The following is a 22702-nucleotide window of genomic DNA, read 5'->3' as shown; positions in this document are numbered from 1 at the left end:
CTGAATGAGAGGGTCCGACAGCTTCCCAAGTCCCCAGCAAAGGCCATGCAAACGCAGGGTGAGCCCGCAGCGAGCCTCAAATCCCGGGCTCTGCCCCGCGTGGCCAGCGAACCCAGAGGGGCCGAGTTCCGCCTCCGCTGCGCCCTCTGCGAGCCCACGCCGCGGGTGGCTGTCCCACGGGTGTCACCGGCAGGTGTGGGCAGAGCCCACGACACAATTATCCTAGCCGCGGGAAGGCTAGCGAGGAGACAGAACACGAACGCGTGACGCCCGCCCGAACGGAGGGGTGCTGCGATTATTTGGGACTACCACCGGGGGCATCTCCAGGGGGGCTCCGTGGAGAAGGGGGACCGGAGGAGGGGTACCGGGAGTGGGGGCGGCGGGGAGGGCGAAGCGGCCGGGGCGGGCGGCAGCCGCCGGGGGGGGCTGCGGGCGCGGCGCGGGAGCTGCGGCAGAAGATGTCGCCGCGGCGGTGGCTGCCGGCGTGGTGGCGGTGGTGGTGGCTGCCCGCGCTGCTGTGGGGCGGCGCGGGGGGGTACGTGGTGGTCAGCTCGGTGTCCTGGCCGCTGCCCGAGGGGGAGGAGGAGGCGGCGGATGAGCTGCACGGCTCTTCCACCGAGGATGCGATCCCCGCGTTGCTGGAGGAGGCGGGCGGCCTCTGGAAGCAGAGCTACCCGGCCTCGGCTTACCGGGAGGATGCGGCCCTGGGCTCCGGGCCGGCGGCACGGCGCTCGGGCCAGGGGGCCGCCCCCTCCAGGATGTTCTCCTACCGACGGGAGGGCGGCGGGGCGCCGGGCCGCGCCGGGACAGCCCGCTTCCTCGCCCACTACAACACCTGGGGCTTCGTGGCTACGCGGGCCGCGCACGGAAAGGTACGGTGCACCCCCACACACCCGGTGCCCACGCCCGCGGGCTGCCGCGGTCACGCGTGACCTGCTAACGAGCACCAGGCTCCCCCGTGGCCACCCGGCGCTGGCGTCGGGAGCGGCGTTTTGTTCCGTTCCACCGGCACCTGCGCCGATGTCATCAGGCATCAAACGCGTGGAGAAAATAGTATAAACTCCTTCTAGGAAAAGAAATCGTGTTTTGAGTACGGTCACGGGGGCACGCTAGAAAATTAAAAACAAAAGAAAAAACAAAACACAAACCAACCCAGAAACAAACACCACAGCAGCAGCGAGGCACAGAAAAAATTACAGTCTTTAAGCTACAACCAGAGCTACAACGTTGGTTTTGGAGACAGGCTTTGTCGTTCCCTACAGCCAGGGGTGGGTGTTTGCACCCTCCAGCCCGCTCCTGGGCACGCTGCCTGTCCCTGTCCCCAGGGGGTGAACCTCTCCGACAAACCTTCCTCCAAAACTATGCTTGTAGCTCTTTTTTCTGCCCTGGACTCTGGCTGTCACCCGGCCAGCAGGAGAGAGGGAGGAAGAGGAGGAAGAAGAGGAGAAAGAGGAGGTGGAAGAAGAGGGGAGCCTGCTGAGCTACTGGAAATCTGTGTGTCCCGCAGTGGTGCAGCTACGCTGGCTTAAAAGGCGATTTCTCTGTCAGGAGCATTAAGCAAGAGCACTGGAGAACCGGGGTCATGTTTTTTTTCAGCTTTAAGATATTTTCCTTTTTAAAATTAAAGGTTGGAATGAGACACAGCATCCAATACCACTCAGACAAAAAATAACAATAATTTTAAAAAGACAGCTTTAACTTTCTCTTGAAAGTATTCACAGATTGTTTTAATGTACAATTTAAAAAACAAAGTTAGAAGCACGTTAATCTCCAGAAATCTTGGCTGAGTTAGTGACAGTTTATGTTATTGTGAAATAATAAGCCACAGGTTAAAAAAATGTACCATTAAGTAAATACAAACATATACACAAGAGGCCTGTAATTCTATATCAGATTGTCGGAAATCCTATTGAAACATATTATCTTAGCTCTTCTGGTTTACGCTCTCACGAGAAACCCTTGGTGGAATTACAGCTCTAATATAGTCTGCAGTTAGCTGCCTCTAGTTACAATGCAGAGGTAACACAGAAAAATCTGATTCATAAGAAAATTTATAATGGATAAGGGGGTGTTGCTGCTCTGAATGCCGAATTATGCTGCCTGTGATCCCAATTCTTTTTGAGAACCCACTGTAATGTTAACTATGCATGACACTCTGAGCATTTTAAGCAATGGAAACATGTCCTGCAATATTACTGACAGCTACTAGTTTTTTCTACATTGTAGCATAATAGTAAACAAGTATTTTTAGTTTCTAAGTTATGTAGCTTCATTAAAGCGTTCCTTCAAAGGAATACTAACAAGAAGGACTAAGCACTATAAGCATTAAAATTTTAAAGGCATATAAACATTAAAAATCAGAAAGCATGCAGTGCAGGTAATAACATCATCCAGGGTTTTCTTATTAACTATTCATACTTAATTTGATTTTGCTGTAAAGGATTTACCAGTTACATTGAGTTAATGTGTTGACTGATAATTTTACTATTTAACATCTAATTGACCAGGAGGAAAGAAATATCTGAAGACATGAAAAAACAGTAATTCATTAAGGAGCTGTCATTGTAATTTATAATGGGATGAAACGCATAATGAGTATAAATCGTAACAGAGAATATTAATGTGTGTCACTGCTGACCAAGGACAGTTTTGCATGTGTTATATCCATCATATATGTGCAGGTCAGAGTATGGGAGAAAACTTTTTGAAAACTTGGCTCCTTGGCGCCCCTCCTCCTCCATGGGAGGAAGGTTTGCTCTGGTTGGCTTGGTGGTCAAGACCTTCCCCCAGAGCTCAGATTCCTGCCCAGGCAGCTGAGCTGATGTTGAGCTTGACTTTAAACACAGCTCTAGATAAAATGCCTTCCCCTCTCTCTCAAACTGATGCAATCACATTGCAAAACAAGGCTAAAAGGGGAGGCAAAATTAGCAAAAAGCAGGCTGAATCAAGGCTAAATTAGGCTCTTTGAAGGTTTGAAAAGGGTTTGAAAAAGGATCTCAGCGCTGTTTTGGAGTAAACATTTCTTGAGGCTGATGGCATTGATTTTAATGTGCCTAAACATATTTAATTTGGTGGAACACAAATGTTCTCTCTAGTGTCATGGACAGGTCTGGAAAGAAGAAATAGAGGAGAAATCTGTTTTCGTAGAAGCATGATAGATCTAATTTAGAAGAAGGTCTTCTGTCTTGTGATGACAACAGAAAGTGGGAGACTGAGCACTTCAGGGATGCTGTCCTGTCAGCTGGAGCCCCTGAGGGAATCCCTGGCATTGCAAACCCTCTATGTGCAAAGAAGTAACCAGTTGCTTATTTGGATTTTGCAGATCCAAGGTATGCCCTATGGGAACTGTTTACTTCTCAGCGACGGTCCCATCAATAACAGCACTGGAATCCCTTTCTTTTATGTGACACCGAAGGACAACACTGTGGCACATCTCCTGAAGAATCCTGTGGCTTCTCTGACCCTGCCAGAGGCAGATGGAAATTTCTGCAGGTAACAGAGTTTTATCTGCCTACTACCACCTTATGTAAAGAGGGAACAGAGTCCTCAGAACAAAATGATGGGCCCCCACCTCCAATGTCCTGTATTTATTTTTGATCTCACCATCAGCTACAAGCTCCTCCTTAGGTTTGTTTTACAGGAAGCTGCCCCAGTAGAGCGCGGTAAAGAAATGCAGAAGTTTAATTGGACTAAATTTTAGCATTGACAGCTGCAGTGGCTTTCAGCTCTCACATTAACATATCTACATTTTAATCTCTTCTTGGAGGTGTCTACGTAAAACCTAGGTGTTCGAGGTCCCCTTATAGGCCATGGTGTGAAGTCCCTAGGGATTGGAGGGCTATCCAAGTCACAGTAAAGCAGGCACCCTTGCTCTGCTGAAGAGCTTTGGAGATCCTGCTGATTGCCTTGGCAGGGCATTACCTCTCCAGGGTCTGTAAGGAGATCTCAGGCTCTCAGTTCACAAATGATACACTCAGGACCATGCCACTCAGTCTGGTTTCCAGCTCTTCAGAGAGTACAGTTGAAATATCATTGCACATTTTCGGTGCCTTGTGTATCATGAACAGCTGGCAGATGTTCCCCCACATAAAGGAGGCCAGGTCTGAGATTTACTGATCTACAGCTGACCCCAGGTTTATCACTCCAGAGATAGCAGTGAGTTGACTTCTTTCTTCTAATCACATGAACAGTGTGTAACTCCAGATCACTGAAGCTTTTCATGTGCAAAATGTGTATTTGTAAACTCAAAGATGATTCAGTTTTCCCCTCCATGCTTGTCTCCTTGAAAAAGACATATCTCTGCCATATGTTTGTTTACAGTCAAACACGTGGCAAACTTGGCTGGGTCAGCCTTGTGTGAAGACGTGTTTCCATAGGCCTCTTTACGTGAGGAGGTACATGACACCGAAACTGTGTCAGACAGGACTCTGTTACCAAAGCAGATCTTAGCTGGTATTCCAAGGAGGGAGAGAGGAGAACGGGAAATTACAGGCTGCTTCAGAAAGAAATGGGATTGAAAGTTTTTACCCCAACTTAAGGTCCTGGTTGGGGTAGAAGAGGTTTATCTTAAGAACTGGATCACAGATTTACCCATCTGGGAATTGCTTTGGGTATCATCCCACCTCTCAAGCCTGCTAGCTGAGAACGACACTGGAAAAAACAGTGAATCTCAAATGTAAAGCACATTACTGTTACACTTGTCTGCATTTGCCTCCAGAACACACAGTTTTCTTAACAGTTATATAGTTATATAGTGGCAAAATGAGATGGTTCTTAGTCCTAAGCAGGACAAGACATGTTCAGACTGACATGCTCATACATGGCACCCTCTTACAAAGTCAAACATCTAATAGGAGCCTTCTATTGCAACATTTGTTAAGGTGATTCAGCTTTGAGCTCTTGAGATGGTCAACAGAGTGGTGAAGTTAAACCCAGAATGATTCTGCTTGTTCCTTAAAATGTTTTCATAAATATTTTGAATTAATAATTTAATAAATAAATGTATCAGTTCTTTTTTAACAGACTAATGAAGCTTATTCCTGCTTTCTAAGCTTTTTCATTCAATTAAATATCGAGCTGAATATCTGGACCAAGTGCTTAAAAATGTATGCTCAGTCCTAGCACCTACCCAATGCCTTATTTTCAGAGGCTCAAGACTCAGAGCTGCTGGTGTTGAGCACTTCTGAAAATTACACACCCATTTAGGCACTTAAGTGTGGCCTTTCATCCCTGACTTTAAACAACCACTCTTGAAAGCCTTTGCCTCTTATGTTTTAGCAACATCACCACCCAGTTTACTTGTTTGGGAAGTACCAATTCACCAACAAAAGAGAAATGCTGCATGATTTATAGAAATAAGAAATTAATATGCAACTCAACTCTTGGAGAATATTTATCCGCTGTCTTTCTATTCAGTAACTATTAATTTCCAAACCAAACCACTACCCTTTTGCTCCGTGTGGCAGAATGTGCTGCTGTTTGTCATGCAGCCAGGGCAACCTAGATTCTGCCACTCGACTTTCTAGTTCCTTCCACAGCCCGAGACCATGTTTTCGGGCCAGGTTCAGCTCTTTGGTCACTGCCAGGGAGCTAAACCTGGACTTCCAAAACAGCTTAGGCCAAACTAATTACCATTGGCCACATCTCTCCCTCCCTACCAGCAGTCCCCTATGATCTCCGTCAGCTCTGGGATTGGCCTGACACTGAGTTGAAACACCCATCTGAAGAAAATTAACCTGACAATGAGAATAAGGTTTTCTGCTGGCCCTTCTTCCTTTCTTCCCATGGTGGCTGCTGCTTCTGGCTGGGCAATCCCACCCCCTCCCTTCAGCTGACCATATGGTGGGCCTATTTTAGTTCAGTAACCCAGCAGAAACCTCTTCCCTTTTATTTTTTTTCTGGATTAGATTCCCACTGGGTTAGTAACTTGAATCAGCTCCACAGGAGCCAGAGGAGGGCAAAGGAGAGGGGAAGGGAGAAGGAGGAGGAAGATGGGACATCCCCATTTTACCATGTAACCATACTCTAAATATCGAACTTACTACTGAATTGAGTGCAAAGATTCAGAGGCTAATGAGTGCTCCTTGCATTATGTATGTTGTCCTTACATTCAATTTGTTTTACATTCTTTCTGGAGTTCTCATCTGGAACAGATATTGGCTGGCATTAGTGCAAAGAACAAGCAAGACAAGAGAATGAAAAGCTGGGGCATTTGTGGAGCTGCAGTTTGTGTTTTTGATGGTAGCTAGGAAAATGTGAGCAAGCTCTGCTGCTGTCTCACAGCCAGGAAGCATGTGGGCACTGGAACTAACTTTCTTCTTTCCCTTCCCTCTGTAATCAGGGTCAGAAGTGAATTTACTTTTTAAACTAGTGACCTGTAAGTGAGTTTTACATTTTAAACTAGTAAAAGTTTAAAATGCGACCCTATACATCATCCTGCTGTTACCTTAGAGCTTCTGCGGGCAGTGTGACAGTGAAGAAAACAGTGAGTGTGTCTGGGTTCCACTGCCAGTGCTTCGGGTTTCCTGTCCCCAGCACTGCCTGCAGCACTGGATGTGCTGCTGGTGACACAGGCAGCTGGCTACCTCTGCCGCTGGCATTCCCAGCATCCTTTTGGGGTGCACTCTACCTGCTGAGAGAGCCAACAGAACCCTGGCTTGTACCAGAAATAGTGTGGCCAGCAGGACTAGAGAGTGATCATCCTCCTGTACTTGGCACTGCTTAGGCCCCACCTTGAATCCTGTGTTCAGTTTTGGGCCCCTCACTACAAGAAAGACACTGAGGTGCTGGAGAGAGTGCAGAGGAGGGCAACGAAGCTGGTGAGGGGTCTGGAGCACAAGTCTGATGAGGAGCAGCTGAGGGAACTGGGGCTGTTTAGCCTGGAGAAAAGGAGGCTGAGGGGAGACCTTATCGCTCTCTGCAATTGCCTGAAAGGAGGTTGTAGCATGGAGGGGGTTGGTCTCTTTTCCCAAGTAACAAGTGACAGGATGAGAGGAAATGGCCTCAAGTTGCACCAGGGGAGGTTTACATTGGATATTTGGAAAAATTTCTTCCCAGAAAGGGTTGTCGGGCATTGGAACAGGCTGAGTCACCATCCCTGGAAGTGTTTAAAAGGTGTTTAGATGAGGTTCTTAGGGACATGGTTTAGAGGTGGGCTTGACAGTGTTAGGTTAATGGTTTGACTTGATGGTCTTGAAGGTGTTTTCCAACCTAAATAGTTCCATGATTCTATGCAGACAGCACATAGCATTCTCAGTGCAGAGCTTGATATGACAGCTCAGCTTTTATATAGCAGGTTTCTTTCTTTTCTTTACTAACTTTCTATGAGAGGCAAGATCTTTTACTCTAAGGGACCTCAGGTCCTGCTAGGATTAAAGTGGCATCTGTGAGGTTTACGTTGCAAAGGCAAGTTTCATTTATAGATGGTTTTAATACCATAAATTTATTTGGTCAAGGGTATTACTAATTGTTTTGGCTTCAAAATAATTGTACAAAATAGCTAAATGAGTAATGCTATACGTGAGAAAGTTCATGTCCTTGTACTCCAGCAATGTATTTGCAGCTTTTTTTCATGTGGAATTTTATTAGAATTTCATTATTAACCTACTCTGAGTTGCAAGAATTAAATGTGAAAGCTGGTCGATGTCTGTAGTCAATGCTCCTGGGAGTATCTGGCACTTTCCTGAAAAACGCTTCTGACCTATTGCATGCAAAAAAAAATCTCTGGCCTTTAGAAAGAAAATACAGCTGACATTTCAATAGTCTTCTTGTATCTAATGAGTATCAAGTGACTTGTGTGTGTGTACATCAGTTTGATATTAAATTTATTTAACAGCGATTTCATTTGCTTTGTTTCAGAACAGACTCAAGTTTCAAACCATGACAATAAATATTTTCACTTTCAGGGATGTGAGGAATACACAGTGGCCTTTTTGGTGATCCAGCCTTAATATTTAATCAGCTGGAGAGAAAATGTGACATGCATAAACTAATAAGAGAAATAACATTTACTAATGAAAGAAAGAGAGCCGTGATGCATCTAAAAAGGCAGCAATTGCAAGACATTGTAATGTTGCAGCTCCAGTCTGGATTCCTCATCCCTGACCTAGAGGTTGACATTTCCCAGAGGGAGATGGGCCGTGCGTCTCTGAGGAGGCTCTGATGGCCGGGCTGCAGAAAGCAATCGTTAGCAACTGCACTGCATCCGAGCTTAAGGCAGATAAATGGATAGTAGAGGCAAGAAAAATTAAATGGTTTGGACCTATAAATAGACTAAACTAGCATGTCTGTGCCACAGACAAGCTGAAAAGATTCAGTCCCATTCTTACAGCTTTCAGAGGAAGCAAGACTGAGCCCGACATTAAAGAATAGAGCAGCTATTGTTCTAAATACATTTCCCAACACACAGGCTGCTCAGAGGATCCCTCTTTCCAAGTAAGCTCCTGGACCCGCCTCATTACAGCTGCAGTCTGGAAAACAGGCAATTAATTTTAAACGTGTGTCGCCTCCTTGACATGAGGTTCAGCACATTTGTAGGGGCAAACTGCAACCATCTTAGAGAAGGAGCTGCCACAAACTGGTTTTCACACAAGGGAAAAAGAAAAGCAATGAGCTTTGGGGTCAAACCATGCATTTGTTTTTTGTTTGTTTGTTTGGTTTTTTGCTATTAGTTTGGAGGATGGTGTTTCAAATCCACACTGCAGACTGTGAGTGATTTTGAGGGACCCAGGTTCTTCTCTTAGTTTATGACCTGCATCTTGATGTCTCTGTCAGAGCCATTTTACCCACTATGCTTCATGTACTGCTTGAGGTAGCAGATTGGCACTACCAGGCAGATGTGTTCAGTCGTATAAGCTGGCTTTATACGTTTCCTAAACTCTGCATCAAAAAGGCTGATGGCAAGCAGTGAGCATCTCCAGTGCTTCTGGATACCACCAGGCCATGGGAAGAGGAGAGTAACGCGGTGAGTTAGGGTCCCTGCTCATTGGCAGCATGCATTTACTGCTAACTTCATTCCCGGGCAATCCTGAGAGAAAATAAGCCTGGTATGGATGGCAGACACAACCTCTGGGTTTGTAGAGTTGCTGTCTGTTAATAGAAGGATGACTAAAACAAAGAAATTTGGCACTGCACCTTCACACAAAGAGAAATGACCCAGACAAGGACTGAATCCAGACATCCCTCAGTTTTTGAGATCCACCTCCTGGTTCTGTGGCACAGACACATTTCTAGTTCTGGTGTTTATATTGACCCGTTTTAGTCATATGCAAATAATTATGGCAGTAGTTGTTCCTGAAAAATCTGTATTTAAAAAATTAGGAAGATACCAAATTAGAAAGTAAAATATGAAACCTACTATCATCATGACCCAATGCACACAATATAGTTCTAAATTACTATTTTTTTTCCTGTATTCTTAAATAACCAACTTCCCAAAATCCCCATCTAGTGACGTAGTATGTGTTTCTCTGACTCTGTTTACAGATATAGTTGATGCTGATTCTTTTTTCTTTCCCTGTGAGTTGTCTATGGTTAAACTATATAAAAGTTTCCTGTATGAAACACAGAGTTCAGCTAAACAAATGAATTGTTATTGTCCATGAAGACAGACAAACAGACTGACTTCACTTAACAAATTCTGATTAAAACGTTCTAAGGAGGATTATCTTCTAGGAAGAGAGAAATTATTTAAAACACAAAACCAGGTATGCTATAAATACAGGCTCACTTAAATGCAGAAGAGCTATTTTACCAATAATCTTCAGCTGCCAGGCCTGACTTCAGATTCAGCACAGAAGAGTGCTCTTCCAAATGCAAAAGCAAAGATGTATTTTAACTGTCTTTGCTGGCTCTCAGACACGGCTGATAAAGAAATTCTTGTCAAAATCAGAGCAGGGCAGGGCAAAACTGCCCAGCCGTATCCAGCTGAAGGCCAGCAACAGCTTTTCAGATTATGAAATTGCTTTCAGCAGAGATTTTGTTTGACGTTCATGCCACAGAGATTAGCAGCACCAATACATTCTTTCTGCTTCAGTGACCATGGTAGTTAGTGGTGAGCAGATGAAATGTATGAAGAGGATAACTTGCTTTTCAAAATTAATCATATTTATGAATCAAAATTATAAGCACTTTCCAGTAATTCTCTGAGGACATAGCATTTCCACCCTTCCTTTCTGTAAATTTTAGGGGACAAAAAAATCCTATGATGTATTGTATATATACTAGAAAATAACTCTGAGTCTTTGCCTTGTGCCCAGGCTGGGGTTAGGTGAACAGGAGCCCTGTGCAGGGTGACAGGGTGCCTGCCTTGCATCCATGGGAGGTGGCAGGGATGAGCTTGTTCCAGCAGCCAGCCCCAATTCACGGCTTTGTAAGGCTGCTGCTGTAGGAGAGGCTGGAATGCGTGGAGACAGTCATTGCCACATCACCCTTATGCCACACAAGCTGCATGCTCTGAAGTAGGAAAAAATGCAGGAGAACTGTTCTCTGGGGCTTTCTTCTTGGCTCTCTGGCTCTCCTTTTCTGCAATAGGAGAAGGCTGTGTCTCAACTTCTTTTCTCTTCCATTCTGCTCAAAAAATAGAGGGGTAAAAGCAGTGCTTTCTCACAGGGTGGGGAGAACTGCCTTCAGGGGAAATGGGGAGGTTTTATGGATCCTCAGAGGGAGGATGGAAGGTCCTGTCTCCTCAGGGGAGTGGAGGAGAAGAATGGCAGCTCCTCTGTAGGAAAAAGAGGCTGGGGAAGAAGAAAAAGAGAGATTCTCCTCCACAGACCCTTGCTTTCTCCCCTAGTCCATGGAGCATTGCTGAATCCTCCCACCTTCCTCTTGCTGATTCCTTTTCAGGACACCTGGCTCTCCCTCCCGAGTGCCCCCCAAACTCCTGTTTTGCCTTTACTGCTGATCTGTGCCAGACCTGTTTCACCTCACTAATGGACTTCAGAGGCTGAGAATTGTGGTAATACCCTAGTGATAGTTTTGATCAGAAACCAGGAGACAGAGCATTGTCAGTCAAAGCAGAGATCTCAGATGTGAAAGGAAATCCCAGAAGTCCAAACATCATCACCTCATGTGCAAATATAACCACATCAGCCTGAGCTACGGGTTCATCAGATCTGGACTTGGCTACTTGTTGTACAGGAACCTTCTAATTAAAACCCAAGAGATGGCTAAGTGTAGTAAACAATGTAATGAGTAGGTGGCACTCTTTACCCTGAACCACTCTTGAACCGTGACCCAGAACATGTGGAAGTGGTTCGCGGTAAAATATTATAAGTGGGACGTGTCACCTTGCGGCATCACATCACTGCTGGGAAACATATTTCACTTGGACACAGGCTTCTCTTTAAGCTCAGTGGAGCTGGCACCTTTGTGAGTGAGTGCAGCTCATGCTCTCATCTCACAGGTTTGGGAGAGACAACTGTCTGGGCTGGGCCAAACTCTGTAGGCCTGGTTTGCTCACCATAAGCAGAGGAACGGAGACAATAAATTCTTTGCTCGTCACAAATCAGGTGAATAATTAAGATAACCTCTCTTTAATGCACTGCACTATTATAAAATGCATAAACTGAATCTTCCTCCATTTTAATCTGGCTTCCCTCGGGTTCTGCAACAAGGTGTACGTATTTTACATAAGCACAAGCAATAAATGTGCTCCCTATTGTTTGGCCTCCTTCCACAGTTCCGTGCTTTCTCTTCCCTTCCTTTCATATTTCATCATAGTCTTCATGAAATCCTCTTGGGGTAGATGGAGGACCTGATTCTGCTAAAGACAGGGCCTGAGAAGCCACCTGGGGTTTCCTAAACCAAGTTATCACCACATGCCGTCTCTCCCCATGGCTCTGCCCCCTCCCCTCGCCCCCAGTCAGCCGCGCACAAATGTTGTATAAAGCTGCTCCTCCGCACCTACTTGTTCCTGTGCCAAAAAAGATAAAAGGAACCCAAGGACTAAGAGCTGAATGTGTGTTTATTTATACAGAAGGCAAGAAATAACTAGTGAATGTATTACTAGACCTCTACAGATGTGAGGGAGGAATATTTTAATAAACATACCTACTTAGCCTGGTATCCCTTTATTATATTTAGTAAAAATATGAGGTATATCCCTGCCAAAACTTCTAGGAAGCAAAGCCTGCATTTACATTAGTTGCACTAGTAACACCACTGAAAATTCAAGACCTGTTCACAATAGAGTTAGAAATGGTAGACGTAAGTTTAGTATTTTTGATGGTTTAAAAAGTATAAAAGCAATCACAACATTATTAAGGAAATACTATGCCAAAAGTCTTCAGAAACAGATTTATTTCAGAATATGAAAGGGTCCTTTGATAAAGAAAAAACTCTAACGCTAATGTAAGATTAGAATACAAGGTTCCTATTCTGAAACAGAAAACCTATGATAAGAGGCAGCGCTAAAAACAAATCCAACAAATAGCACAGCAAACTGAACTCAAATGTATCATTATCCTGTTCAACTCCTCCAACACTTCATCTAACATAATCTTAAGAAATTATTTGTTTGCCTCATTTCCCAGAGAAGCAAACTGACCCTCCAGAGTATTATTGCAATGTGCGAAGTTCAGGCTGAGTAAATTTTACCGGGAATGATACTGTTGCATGTGTCAATTAGTGTAACACACGAATTCATGAGAGAACATAGAGAAAACTGCAAACAGAAGAAGGAGCTAGGAAAAACAAAGCAAAACCAACACAAAACAAAATTCCAAACAAAACAAAAAATAACACCCTCCCCCCCCAAAAAAACCCACCAAAAACCAAACCAACCAACCAAACAAACAAACAAAAAAACAAGAAACAACAAAAAACCCCACCCCACACCAGAAATAAAACCATTCCAGATATGGATGTATAGTGTGGGGGGGGGGTTGTCAGCCAAATATGCAGAGAGCAGTTTTTCCTGTAAATGGGGGAAGAGTCACATCTGACACTCATATCAGGCAAAACTGTCTCAGCAAGGGCAGGCAGGATTCACTGCTTAACCACAGCAACTCCAGGTCAAAATCAGCAAGTACGCTTTTAGAATAAACATGTACTTGCACGAAAAGATCAAATAATTGTAATTGAGAAGGTGTCAGAGCAAAACCTCTTGCTGCTCCTGATCATGCCTAAATCTATTGCCTTTATCCGTTCCTGTGAAGTGCACTCATCCTTTAATGACAACCCCTTTCTAATTCCTCTCTGAAAGTAATTAACAATGTCTTACCTAGGAGGTATACCCAAGAAAGGCTCTTGGAAATACTCTTTCTTTTACCTTCTCTTCAGTTGTTTTACGATACTCTTGGGCTGCAGAGGAAATGGTTTCCTACACAAAGATATGCAGCTATTAGTTTAAAGCAATCTTCTGAACTGAAATTTTGCTAGTGAGAAGTCCCTTCCTTTCTGCATTTTTAAGAATCATCAAGTTAAATATATAAACATACGTAGAGGGTGTTGATACAGTGTTAAGCACAGAAGACAACGATAGATCAGGAGACCGCTTCAAATGGACTTGAGGACTCTGCCATCCAGGGAAAACAGCTGCAAGAGTGTGAATCTGCACTGGCCTGGCTGCTGGACACGCAGGCCCCCAGGTGACACCCTGTGTCTGTGGCATTCAGCTGCTCTCTCTGCAGCTGCATACAGTGCATTCACCTTGTATTTATTTTTGTTCTGGTGGGTGAGTTTTCCTGTCGGATGATGAACACTGAATGGTCACACAACACCCAAAGCCTGTGCAAAAGAAATGCTGGGAGCTGCAGGTATCCCTGGGGCACGGAGCTCCGCGGCTTAGGGATGGGATGCTCTCAGGCCACTGTAAGCCAGCTGTGAAACTGCATCTTCAGCATGTGGTAGGAGTTAGTGTTGAGGATCTGCAGCGTGCCATGTGTCCACGGTGACAAGTTTGTACTCTGAATAAACACTGACAAAAATAAAGCCAGTAACCAGATAGGGAATGCAGATTTTCAGGTACTCAGAACACCATTCATTTATTACTTCATAATTTTAAAAAAATGTACTATAGAAAATTAGACCATTATTTATAGATGTGAACAGCAAGTTTGAGCTTGATCTTCGGCAGCTGCCCTTCCTCCCATTCAGAAAGCACAGCAGAGGAAAAAGAGTATGAGTGGAGCTTGTCCAGAGGTCATTAAGCTGGACACCCCCTTCAGACGACTGCTGCTCCAGCCTGAACAGGATGCTGAAAAACATCCCAGAGATTATGTGACTGCAAATTGCTCTTTGGAGCTCAGACTACAGGCAGTGCCAAGTGCTTACTGGGCGCAACTGACTATCAATCAACCGCCTATACTTCCTCTTGTACCTCTGTTCGGGACCCTGTCTATAAAAGCAGAGACTTTATCAAGTGACTTGCACAGTCTTTCAGAACCATCTGTGGGGAATCTGCAGGTGTTAAATTAGCTGCAGGAGGATGCCCATATGCTTCCTGCATGCAGTAGACACATATTGAGAATTATAATAAAATTAAAAAAAAAAAAAGAAGCCATTGCACACAGTTAAGGCTAAAGGGCTCAAACCAAGATCTTTAAGTAAAATCACACACAGATGAGATGTAATTTACTGTGATTTGCTGCTTCAGATTAAAACTCAGAAAGAAATGCAGTCTTCATTTGCTAGTGTAGTTTTTTGGTCTTATGTTCTTATGTAGGCAGACAGCCCTGTGAGATGCTTTGCAGTCTCAGACTGCTGGCAATGGGGCTTGGGGCTGCTCAACACTTGCCAGGATCAGGCCTTTGTAGTTATTTCATATAACTGTCTTTTTTTTTTGGTGACTGGTCAATTTACTTATGATTTATATCCTTGTATTGTATATGTCAGAGTCAGCAAGTGCTCCTCAGCTACTAATGGGAGTTATATATTGTTCCTGTATAGAAAGAGCCAAAAAGCAACAAGTGCCTTCCCTATCTTGGTCTGAAGGATGAAGGCAGTTGGAGAATTTCTTTTTTCAATAGATCTTGTCTCTTTGGTGCAAAGCAATTGAAAAATGGGTAAAAATGAACAAGAACTGAGTTTCTAGGATAGGCATAAGGAAAAGACCTTGTGTTTTACAGACAATACACATATGCATGCTTATTTTGTAGGCTCGGGTGCCGACTAATCATCTCACTAATACTTTTCAGAATCCTGAATTCAGGTCTGTACGTATATCTGGGAAAACTGCCATTTTCACGCTTTTTACAATCTAACATATTAATTCATTTATTAAGATAATAAATTAAGATTAAGCAAGTCTCAGAGATCTCTTTCAGGTGAGTATTCCTTCAGCAGCCCCCCTGCACGTTATAGCTGGGCATAGAAAAGACCTGCAAGGCTTGACAAAATCTTGCAGCTTTTTTTATGTGAGCAGGAGTTCATATTCCTCCAAAACAAGGAAACCAAGCTATTACACATGAACATTTTTCTCTGTGCACAGAAAAAATGTAATTGATCCGGAGGATGCAAGGTGTGCCAGGTTGACTCTCACGGGACAGATGGTCACGGTGCCTCCGGAGGAAGTGGAATTTGCCAAGCAAGCCATGTTTTCCAGGTCTGTATGTAACAGGCATGTAGTAGAGTGCAACCTGCAGATTCGAAACAAATACAAGGATATGGCCATTTGTTATGGAAAATCTGAGGAATAGCAAGCTTGATCTTTACTTTGGGGCCACAAAGTATGTTGGCTTCTATGTGGTTGGGAACTACAGGCAGAGTTGTGTGACCTCCTTTTAACTCTCGAGGTAATGAACTATAGACATGCAATTAGTCAGTATTCAGCTCTGATACAGCATGTGGTTTATAATCTGGGGATTATGAAAATATTTCAGCTGTCTTCGAGGAGAGATTCCATAAATCCAGGGTGTATTTGTTACCTTTAATGATTCATCCCCACCTCAGGACAGGTAGAGCTCTTCAGCCACAGCCCTCTGCTCAGAGACAGTGCAGAGCTCTGCTGCCTTTGGGCTTGTGCGTGTTTGCAGGGTGGAGTTTACTGGTTTTATTACCTCTCCTGACGTACCACAACTGCTACTAAAGCCATAACACTTGCAGAAGAGTCTCCTTTGAACAGATGTAAGCACAACCTTGACACAAACACACCCCCAGGGCGTGCCCCCATGTCCTCCTGTGGGTCTTCAGCAAAACAGGCACTACAAGCCCAAACCTTGGCTGGGGCACACATCTCCCACACAGGCTGCCAGGGGTGGGACTGCCTGGTCAATCACGTTCTGCTGGGAAACTGGGATGGGCTAGGATCCAAACCAGCCCAGAGGTGAGATTCTCTCTGTCCTGCTGGAAGGGGTTAGGGTGGGAGCCTGTCAGCAGGTGTCCCATGAATAGCAAAAAATGGGACCAGGGACAGATGGGGCCTACATTGGCACACAAGCCTTTTTTACGGACTTTGCAGAAATCAGATTCCTATGCGAGCCAGGGTCCACCACCACATTGGCAGCAGATGCTTCACTGTCAGGGCCGAAAAGCCAGACTGACATGGTGAGGAGTGCCAGGGCTTACCCATCCAACACCAGCAGTGGCTGGAGCCACTTCCCAGTGCCACAGTCATGGGTGCTCAGAGGGACAACTCACAAAATGGTGGGAAACCTCAGCTCAACCCAGAGGTAGCCAAAAAAACATGGGGCAGAGGAGCACTGGGCCAATGCTGCTTTAACATGCACTGCTTCCCCCACAACAACTGCTACCAAAAATGCAGCATGTTCAGAATGCTTTTTCCTTGGAACAGATATGAGCACAACCCTGACCCACATTCAGACAATCTCCTCTGGTTTTCCCTTGCTCAGAGACCAAACAACATCTGCCTTTAGGGCTGGGGCTCTGCAGCAGGGGAAGGTGGTGTTTGCTGGCAGCCTTGGTTGCAGTTCTCGCCAGACTGGGGTGCGGAAGATCATAAAACTTTCTGTAAAGGAGGGAAAAAAAGATGGATGGTGGTGGTTCTCAGATCTCAGGTTTCACTCCAGCTGAAGAAAAGAACAGACTATGCATATGCTTTGGCACTTTTTTTTTTTTTTCCTCCCTTTCTTTGTCCTACCAGGCATCCAGTGGTAAGAAAGTGGCCTCGTAGCTATGAGTGGTTCTTCATGAAAATGAACATTGAGCACATCTGGCTTCAAAGCTGGTATGGAGAAGTGTCTGCCATTGCAGTAGAAGAGTATTTAAAAGCAGTTCCAAGTAAAGGATGATTGAATGGACTTCGAGATAAGACATCTTCTGCATTTCGTATCCAAACACTTTCAAAATTTCATGCTGGATGGTTACCTTACAGTGATTTTTTTTTTCCCAAAAAATGCTTCAAAATAGCTCTGTCTTACATGGAGAAGACTGAAAATAAACCAACGCAGACTTTAAAATTATAAAGGAGAGGTGTATACTAGCCCTACCCTGCAATGTACTAACGTGTCATTTCAAAGAGGCAATGCATCATCTTGAATGCTGCTTTAAAATGCTTCGTGTCTGTTTGTTTTGACTTTTATTGCTGTGCACCCACAAGGAAACTACAGTATGTGCTAAATATAATGTTCTGATTTACAGAAAAAGCAAATTGCCTATTCAGAACCCTCTATGTATGGTGGAGATATTACTACTGCTTGGTCTCCCTTGGTTTGTAAGTACTCTAAGATAAACCTCGTAGCTGCAACTTTAGATATTTTTGTTTCAAGAAAAATATTTTGCTAAGCTCTCCTCATTTGCTAAATTATATTTTGTACATGTGTTTTTCCCTAATTATCTAATTTGATATTTCACTTGGAAATTGAGTAGAAATTATCTCTTTTAGTAGAAAATTGCAAGCAGCTCAAACAACATGGCTTCAGTATAACTTAACTCTTACTGACACAAAACTGGTTAAACACATTAAGGGCCCAAAACAAATCAGCCCCACAAAGATTATACCAATACAAGTATAAACATTCTCATAAGAAAAATTTAAGTAAATGTCCTCAGCTAGATTGTTCCTGTTATGAGACAGGAAAAGTATTTTAGTAGTCTGTAGTCCCATTTTTTTTTTGCATTGCTTCTCCAGCCACTGTTTTAACTCATTTGTGCAAATGATTTTTGCAAGCCATCACTAATTCATCTAGGGGTGGAGCATTTATTTTTTTAAAGAAGCCTAAAGATAGGTAGATATTTCAAGCCATGAAAAACTAATTTTCCTAGTGTGGAAAGTGCAAACTTTGTTGCAAACACGTCCTGTTCAAAGGTATTTTTTTTATCTTCAGCCGTTGCTCTAGGTGTCCTGGTAACCTATCCTGCAGGTCCTAAGGGTATTGCAGTAAGAAAGGTCCAATGGCTAACTGTCCAATTCATTACACAGTTTGCAAATTACACAGCGGCTCTCCCCATAAGGTTAAGAAGCGGACACACTGAATGGGGTGTCTGTGGGGAAGGTCTTCCAGCATCCCTGGGAGGGCACTCGAGCTCTGGACACCAGCCCATGCCATGGCCAGGCTGAGGAGGAGCCCGGGTCGCTGGGCGAGCAACCGGAGCTTGTACAGGTTAATCCCCGGGCAGAGCTCAGAGGCAGCTGCGTGGGCTCTGACCTTCTGGAAGCCAATTAAGTATAGCTGAGCTTATTTTGGTTCAGGTGTGGAGAGAGGGAGTCATTCCCAAAGCAGAGCTGGGCACTGTGGTAGCCCTTGGGTGAATTCTAGGCTCCAAGCATCACTACCATTCCTGATACTCTGTAAGAATTGAAGACAAATGCAGGGACAAATCTTTCTTTAGACACTTACAATCATTTTATTTTCTTGTCTTGTCTCATTGCCAGAGACTCAAGTCAGAGACACAAGCAGTGCAAATCTTTTGCCAAGGTAATTAAGTGAAAGGAGGAAGTGTCCTGTCTGAGTCCATTTCCTTTTGTTTTGTTTTGTTTTTTTGGCAGATGAGCAGCATTGTCCCATTTGAGTTTGCCCCTGAATCTTGCACTGTGTAGTACTGAAGCAAAATGGCCCACCCTGTACAAATTTATAGGATACCATCAGCTGAAATCCTCCTCAATTTGTATCATTTTGCCATTTCGTCCACTACAGATTTGATACTTTGCCCATTGGGATTAATGAGACACTTAAAACTGAGTTCAACACGCCTAGAGCCTGTAAGGGCATCTCCACAAGTCTAACATTTCTGTGCAACTTTAATTATGTGTTTCATTATCCCAGTTCACTACTGTTCCCAGAGAAACACGAACTGTGTATTCTCTTCCCTGCCCCTAAACATACACACAGATTAAGCAAATCCAGTGTACAAGCTTAATGTTTAAAGGAGCTGAAGAAGAAAGGAAGAATTTTAGAAATGCTGCTGTTACTATACTCTCAATTTCACTTCCATCCTTAGATAGCCTGGTAACAGTGACACTGTCCTATGTCCTATCCATAAACTTATGAACACTCTTGCCTTAAAGCAGTAAGGGATTGTATTGATGTTTAGTAGAGCTTTAACTGTTTAAGAAGTCAGCATGCACTACAAAAGGTTGTGAATGTACAGTACCCTACTTGCTATCAGCTGTCTCCCTGCACACCCAGATTAATTGGAGTAGCTTCTGTATGGTAAATTGACACATTCATCACAAAGCTCTTCTATATGCACCTGCCTCGAGGCTCTTGACAGAACATCAAAACATGAAACGGCTATGGCAGTAAAGTTACAAAAGGGGCTTCGTGAAGAAATGCTGTCTTAAATCACCTGTTCTCATTTCATGCTTCCTTCTCCCAAGGAATAGCTACCATAGAAGTCCTTGAATGTCTGTAGAAATTCATCAAAAATATGACCAGCAGGTTTTGAATGGAAGCAAAAAAAAAGGGGAGGAGATGGTAGTTTGCTTAATTGAGCTTTACGTTACTAATTATATACTAGTTCGAATTTTTCTTTAAACTGACAAATGTCTCAAGTGATATTTGTCATCACGTCATTATGTTTGTTAAAGCTTTTAACCCAAAGAGTGTTATTGAGATATCATAATAAAATCATAGCTCCTTTAGACTGTAAAGGGTGTTATCTTACATCAGTTCAAATCAATAGCCAAAATCCTATTTATTTGTTGTGCTTTAATTATCAGATCAAATAAGCATTTTTATAAAAGATCTTGGTAAGTCCTTATGAATTTATTAAGCCTTTCAAGCTGATGTGTAATTTATTTCCATGTGTTCTGTATTTTAGTTATTTCTGTAGCTTCCCCAAAAAAGCTTGTTGTGCAACATGTATTATTTCAAACTTTAACTGTGGTTTTGCAATGTTTCAGTGATGCATTTAGTCATGTCTGTATACTTGTCGAAAAAGGGAAGGCCATGTTCTAAACTTGGTTCTCACTTTTTTCTAATTTGTGCAATGTAATGCATGTACAGGATTTAAGTACAGCGAGTTTGAACTGCTGTTCTTATCTAACCAAAGAATGCTCTGTTTCTGATGAAATCTTCATCACTCCACTGGATGGAATGCAACCTCTCTTGTTTCTGTATGTGTATTTCAATTTGCAATGTATTTTGATTTCTAAAGATACTGAATGTTGTTAATAAAATGCCTATCAAGAAGAAATGCAAATAAAACTAATTTCAAAGTTAGTTCAAAGTGCGGTTAGAATATTCTTGAGTCTGCAGTACAGCATCAGCCAGAGTAACTGACCTTTTGCTGATATCCATTATAATTTCTATCTGAACCCAACACCTGTTTTTTTCTTCGGTTTTCCTGAACCAAGCTAATTTATCTCAAAATGCTTCTGGGAATTTAGACTCAGATCTGCCTTGATACAGCTGCGCTTTTCTCTAGGGAGGAAAGTCTAGCCAAGCAACTTCTGTCTTCCCTTTGTCTTCTCATTACCATCAGCCTCGCTTTCACCATGGCCATTAAATGTCACTCTTAACATTTGCTCTTCTTTTCTACACATGGGGACTGAGCACTCACCTCTCAGGTGCACATTAATGGTATTTTGGAAGTTTCCTCAGTGCTATTTCTTCCCTTTCTAGCCTTGCTCTTACAAGTTCTTGTTACAGCTTGTTCTCTGCCGTCTGCTTTCCTCTGGCACGTTTTCCTAAGCCAAGGCTGACAATTTACCTCCTCATCTTGCTTTCCCGCACCATTTCCTTTCAACAAAATTCAAGCTCTCCCACTAAAATTCCCACTTCATATCCGATAAAGGTTATAGGAAACAGCCTGTGTTTCCTATTTACGCTGTACTGTCTTTGTCTTGCCACTGGTTGGACTGCAGTCGCTGTGAGGACCGTGACAACAGTTTCCTAACCTGTGCAAATCACAGTCAACATCAGTTTCCTATTTCCAGTGACTCCATATTCTTAAAAGAACATTTCCTGCAGCTGTTCTTTTCCTTTGTACCAGCTCTTTTTACTTTTATCCCATTTCCGGATTGATGTCTATTCTGATTACACTAAGTGTGTTTCACTTTTTTAACAAAAAAAATCTCATTTGAGCAAAAGTTTTTGACTCACTAAGGTACTGTCACTTTTTTTGATCTGCTTTTTGCCAAACACTGAATTCGTGCTCCTTCTGAATTGTCTGTCACCATCCTTCAACACAGCTCATTCTTTATCTGCCTCTCCCATCGCCTCCCTGTGCCCCCTCCCATCTAACATTCTCCTGCTCTTCTGTTCCCTTACCCTCTTTTTCCTAATTTTTTCTTCTTTAACTCTAGTTTTTCTGTGTTCTTCCCTTGTATTCAAATTCCTTCCCCACAGCCCCTTCCACATGCCTTTGTCTGCTCAGTCTTGGCTGTCTTCTTGATTTTGCAACTTCAATCTTGTTCTCACAATGCTCAAGTCTTTACACTGTGGAGTATTTTGGGAGAATGCTAAAAAGCTACTTGAAAGAATATGTCGAGTTTGAAGTAAGATCATTTATTTATTTACTTGTGTGTCTGTGCATTTATTTATTTATTTAAACACTGACTCTGGAACAGAAATGGGAACATATCGGCCTTGGAGCTGGCACAGAGTAGGGCAGTTCACCTTCTGTGCAAACTATTCCAGGCTCCACTAGACCCCCGTGTGCGTCAGCAGCCACAACGTATAATTGTGATTAGGAAGGAAAGGATATTACCTAAGTTGGACAACATCGTTTGATGACATAGGTGACAATGTACGAGCACACAACTGTTGACTTCTGAAGCAAAACCAGCTTATGAGATGATTTCAGAAGCTGGAGAAAGGTACAGATGCCTCGTATGAAAAAACAGGTAAGAATTTAAATGTGTTTATTTAAGAAGAGGGAAATATAAAATATTTCTATTTAATGGAAAACAAATCCATTAAAATATCATGTTTATTCAGTACCTTTATCTCTTATTTCAATGCATTTTTCTCCAGTTTTTTTTTTACATGGTACTGACCCTTTTACTATTTTTCATCCCCTTGAAGTGAGCTCCCCTCTGTACAGCAGCACAGCTGCCCTTTGCTCAGAATCTGAGTGGCTTCATTCCTCTTGCACCTCCCTCTGTTCCTGGCTGCTGCTGACCCCCTGCTTCTTCCCACCGCTCCCACCACCTTCCCTCCAGCAGGTCACACTTTACCCCCCAGTAAGGACGAGGTGTACCCTGGAGGGTGCAGTAGGGACTCATTTAAATTCCCGGTGTGTCACTGGCCAAGTTGATGGACTGCACTTGAAACTGCCGCCCAGCGCCAGGGTAAAGGCCAAGGGCTGGTTCCTGTGTGGAGGTTGGTGCGGGAACACTAAGCCGACACTCCCCGCACAGGAA

At 43.5% G+C, this 22702-nt stretch overlaps 1 protein-coding gene across 1 annotated transcript; it reads left to right on the top strand.

Annotated features, from left to right (window-relative positions):
* Positions 1 to 458: 458 nt before the first annotated feature.
* On the top strand, positions 459 to 20552 carry CREG2 (cellular repressor of E1A stimulated genes 2; the record flags this gene model as incomplete). The annotated part of the gene is made up of 4 exons (XM_082076068.1): positions 459 to 872; positions 3323 to 3492; positions 15428 to 15541; positions 17039 to 20552. 4 exons carry the CDS (start codon positions 459 to 461, stop codon positions 17184 to 17186), a joined length of 846 nt encoding a protein of 281 aa, XP_081932194.1. The 3' UTR covers positions 17187 to 20552.
* Between the last annotated feature and the right edge of the window lie 2150 nt (positions 20553 to 22702).

The sequence above is a fragment of the Streptopelia decaocto genome (genome assembly GCF_964273445.1).
Source record: "Streptopelia decaocto genome assembly, chromosome: 1".
Classification (NCBI taxonomy): Eukaryota; Metazoa; Chordata; class Aves; order Columbiformes; family Columbidae; genus Streptopelia; species Streptopelia decaocto.
This window is presented reverse-complemented; position numbering and strand designations above follow the sequence as displayed.